At 40.2% G+C, this 2,250-nt stretch overlaps 1 protein-coding gene across 3 annotated transcripts in view; it reads right to left on the bottom strand.

The window, feature by feature from the left end:
- Positions 1-334, bottom strand: part of LOC110531378 (uncharacterized) — an 18,531-nt gene extending 18,197 nt beyond the window's left edge. For all 3 annotated transcript variants that reach the window (XM_090183417.1, XM_090183416.1, XM_021614570.3), the window contains exon 1: positions 80-334. In XM_090183417.1, the coding sequence (XP_090039543.1) occupies positions 80-245 (166 nt within the window). In that variant the 5' untranslated portion in view covers positions 246-334. The remainder of the gene's footprint in view (positions 1-79) is intronic.
- Positions 335-2,250: the final 1,916 nt, after the last annotated feature.

The following is a 2,250-nucleotide window of genomic DNA, read 5'->3' as shown; positions in this document are numbered from 1 at the left end:
TGAACCTGAATCAAGAAAATTAATGGTGAATTCTCTCCCAGACACGGTACACTATTCCTCCTCACCACTATATACTCACCTCTTCTACAAAGTTGTATCTCCGGTGTGATCCCCAGCAGTCTCCGTAGCCGATCATTCTCCTCCTGGTACTCCACTACCGTTTTCTCAACTGCACCGAAAATCTCCACAGCAGCCGCCGTTAAACGCTCATTTAAAAACACACGCAACATCTGTAGTTTAGACATTTTCAGTTGAGTAATTTATTCAGCTCAGTCAGTATGTCTTGACCCCACACAAGAAGTGAACTCTTCAAATCTACTTCCGTGTTCTAGTCAAGGAATTTGAGAAAAATCCTTGGTTCTAGCGGGTTGCAAACTCGGAAAGGCACAACAGCGCCTCTAGTTGGATGGGGGTTTAAATTAGAACAATTTAATAGGATTTCTATTGTTTGCATTCATACAAAGTGCGCTTATTAGGCAGGGGTGGTGAAAGTCCCCTATTTTCATACTTGAGTAAAAGTAAAGATACCTTAATATAAAGTTACTCAACTAAAAATGAAAGTCAGCCAGTAAAATACTTTGAGTAAAAGTATAAATCGTTTCAAATGTATTATATTAAGCAAACCAGGCAGTATCATTTAAAAAAAACAAACAGATAGCCAGGAGCACACTCCAACACTCTGGCATCATTTACAAATGAAGCATGTGTTTAGTGAGTTCACCAGATCAGAGGCAGTAGGGACGTTCAGGTATGTTCTCTTGATAAGTGTGTTTAGTGAGTTCACTAGATCAGAGGCAGTAGGGATGACCAGGTATGTTCTCTTGATAAGTGTGTTTAGTGAGTTCACTAGATCAGAGGCAGTAGGGACGTTCAGGTATGTTCTCTTGATAAGTGTGTTTAGTGAGTTCACTAGATCAGAGGCAGTAGGGACGTTCAGGTATGTTCTCTTGATAAGTGTGTTTCGTGAGTCCGCCAGATCAGAGGCAGTAGGGATGACCAGGGATGTTCTCTTGATAAGTGTGTGAATTAGACCATTTTCCTGTCCTGCTAAGCATTCAAAATGTAACGAGTACTTTCGGTGTCAGGGAAATAATAGAACGTTTTTAAAAATTACATTATTTTCTTTAGGAATGTAGTGAAGTAAAAGTAAAAGTTGTCAAAAATAGAAAAGTACAGATACCCCCAAAAACTACTTAAGTAGTACTTCAAAGTATTTTCACTTAGGTACTTTACAACACTGTTATTTGGAGTCCACTGGAAATCATTATTTCCCAAAGGATTCAAATGATATCATGAATCGTGAAAATGGATGAGGAATAGCCTTGGACAGATGGAATGAGCTATTTTTATGTATTTCGTTCTTCTAACCACTTTCCATCTCTGAACAACAGGGTTGGCACCCAAACCCTAGAGGCCATGTCATCTGATGCGACATTCCATCGCTCTCCTTTGTCAAACAGCCCTTTTGGACAAATCCATCTTGGTCCCTCCGCGTTTCGTTCCGTTTGCGCTGTTTGCTTCTGGTTGGTTCTTAAACGGTAAACGGTTTCCGTAATGAAAACACCCACGTTTTTGCACACAGACAGACGCACAGACGGATTGGCAGCCAGGAGGAGCCAATATATTATTAACCGTTAAGACATGCATTTGTCAGCTAAATAACACGTGTATTCTGTGTCCCTCAACTCTTATTTATAATGGGTTTCGTTTGTAATGAGCGGGGTATAGCTAGATATACTGTATGTATTGTTGATGTGAGTATTGCTGTGGTCGTGGATGTATCGGGAACAGATGGAACGTGCACAAGAGTAATTATCGGCTGTGCATCGTAATTACCAGGATAAATCTGACCTGCAATTTGTAACCAAAGCTGCTGTCTGCCTACTTGTAATGCGTAAAACCTTCATTATAACTTTGAAGTGACAGAAATAGCGAATGAATCTTTCATCTATACATTTTGAGAAATTTCACAGGAGGTTGGCGGCACCTTATTTGAGAAGGACGGGCTGGTGGTAATGGCTGGACCAGAATAAGTAAGTAGAATGGTATCAAACAGATCATGCCATTCAATTCGCTCTGGTACGGCCACAGCAGCCTCCTGTGTTGGAGATGTTTAACCCCCCCCCCCCAAAAAAAAGTGACATTTTATTTGGGACTTACTGAGTCTGCCTTTAAAATCAGATTTTAAACCTAACCTTAAGCACACTGCTAAATTATACCTAACCTTAAATTAAGGGCACATTTTATTAT

This window comes from Oncorhynchus mykiss, chromosome 9 (assembly GCF_057628025.1).
Source record: "Oncorhynchus mykiss isolate SJ-2025 chromosome 9, ASM5762802v1, whole genome shotgun sequence".
NCBI lineage: Eukaryota > Metazoa > Chordata > Actinopteri > Salmoniformes > Salmonidae > Oncorhynchus > Oncorhynchus mykiss.
Note: the sequence above shows the minus strand (reverse complement) of the source record. Positions and strands in the feature narration are given on the sequence as shown.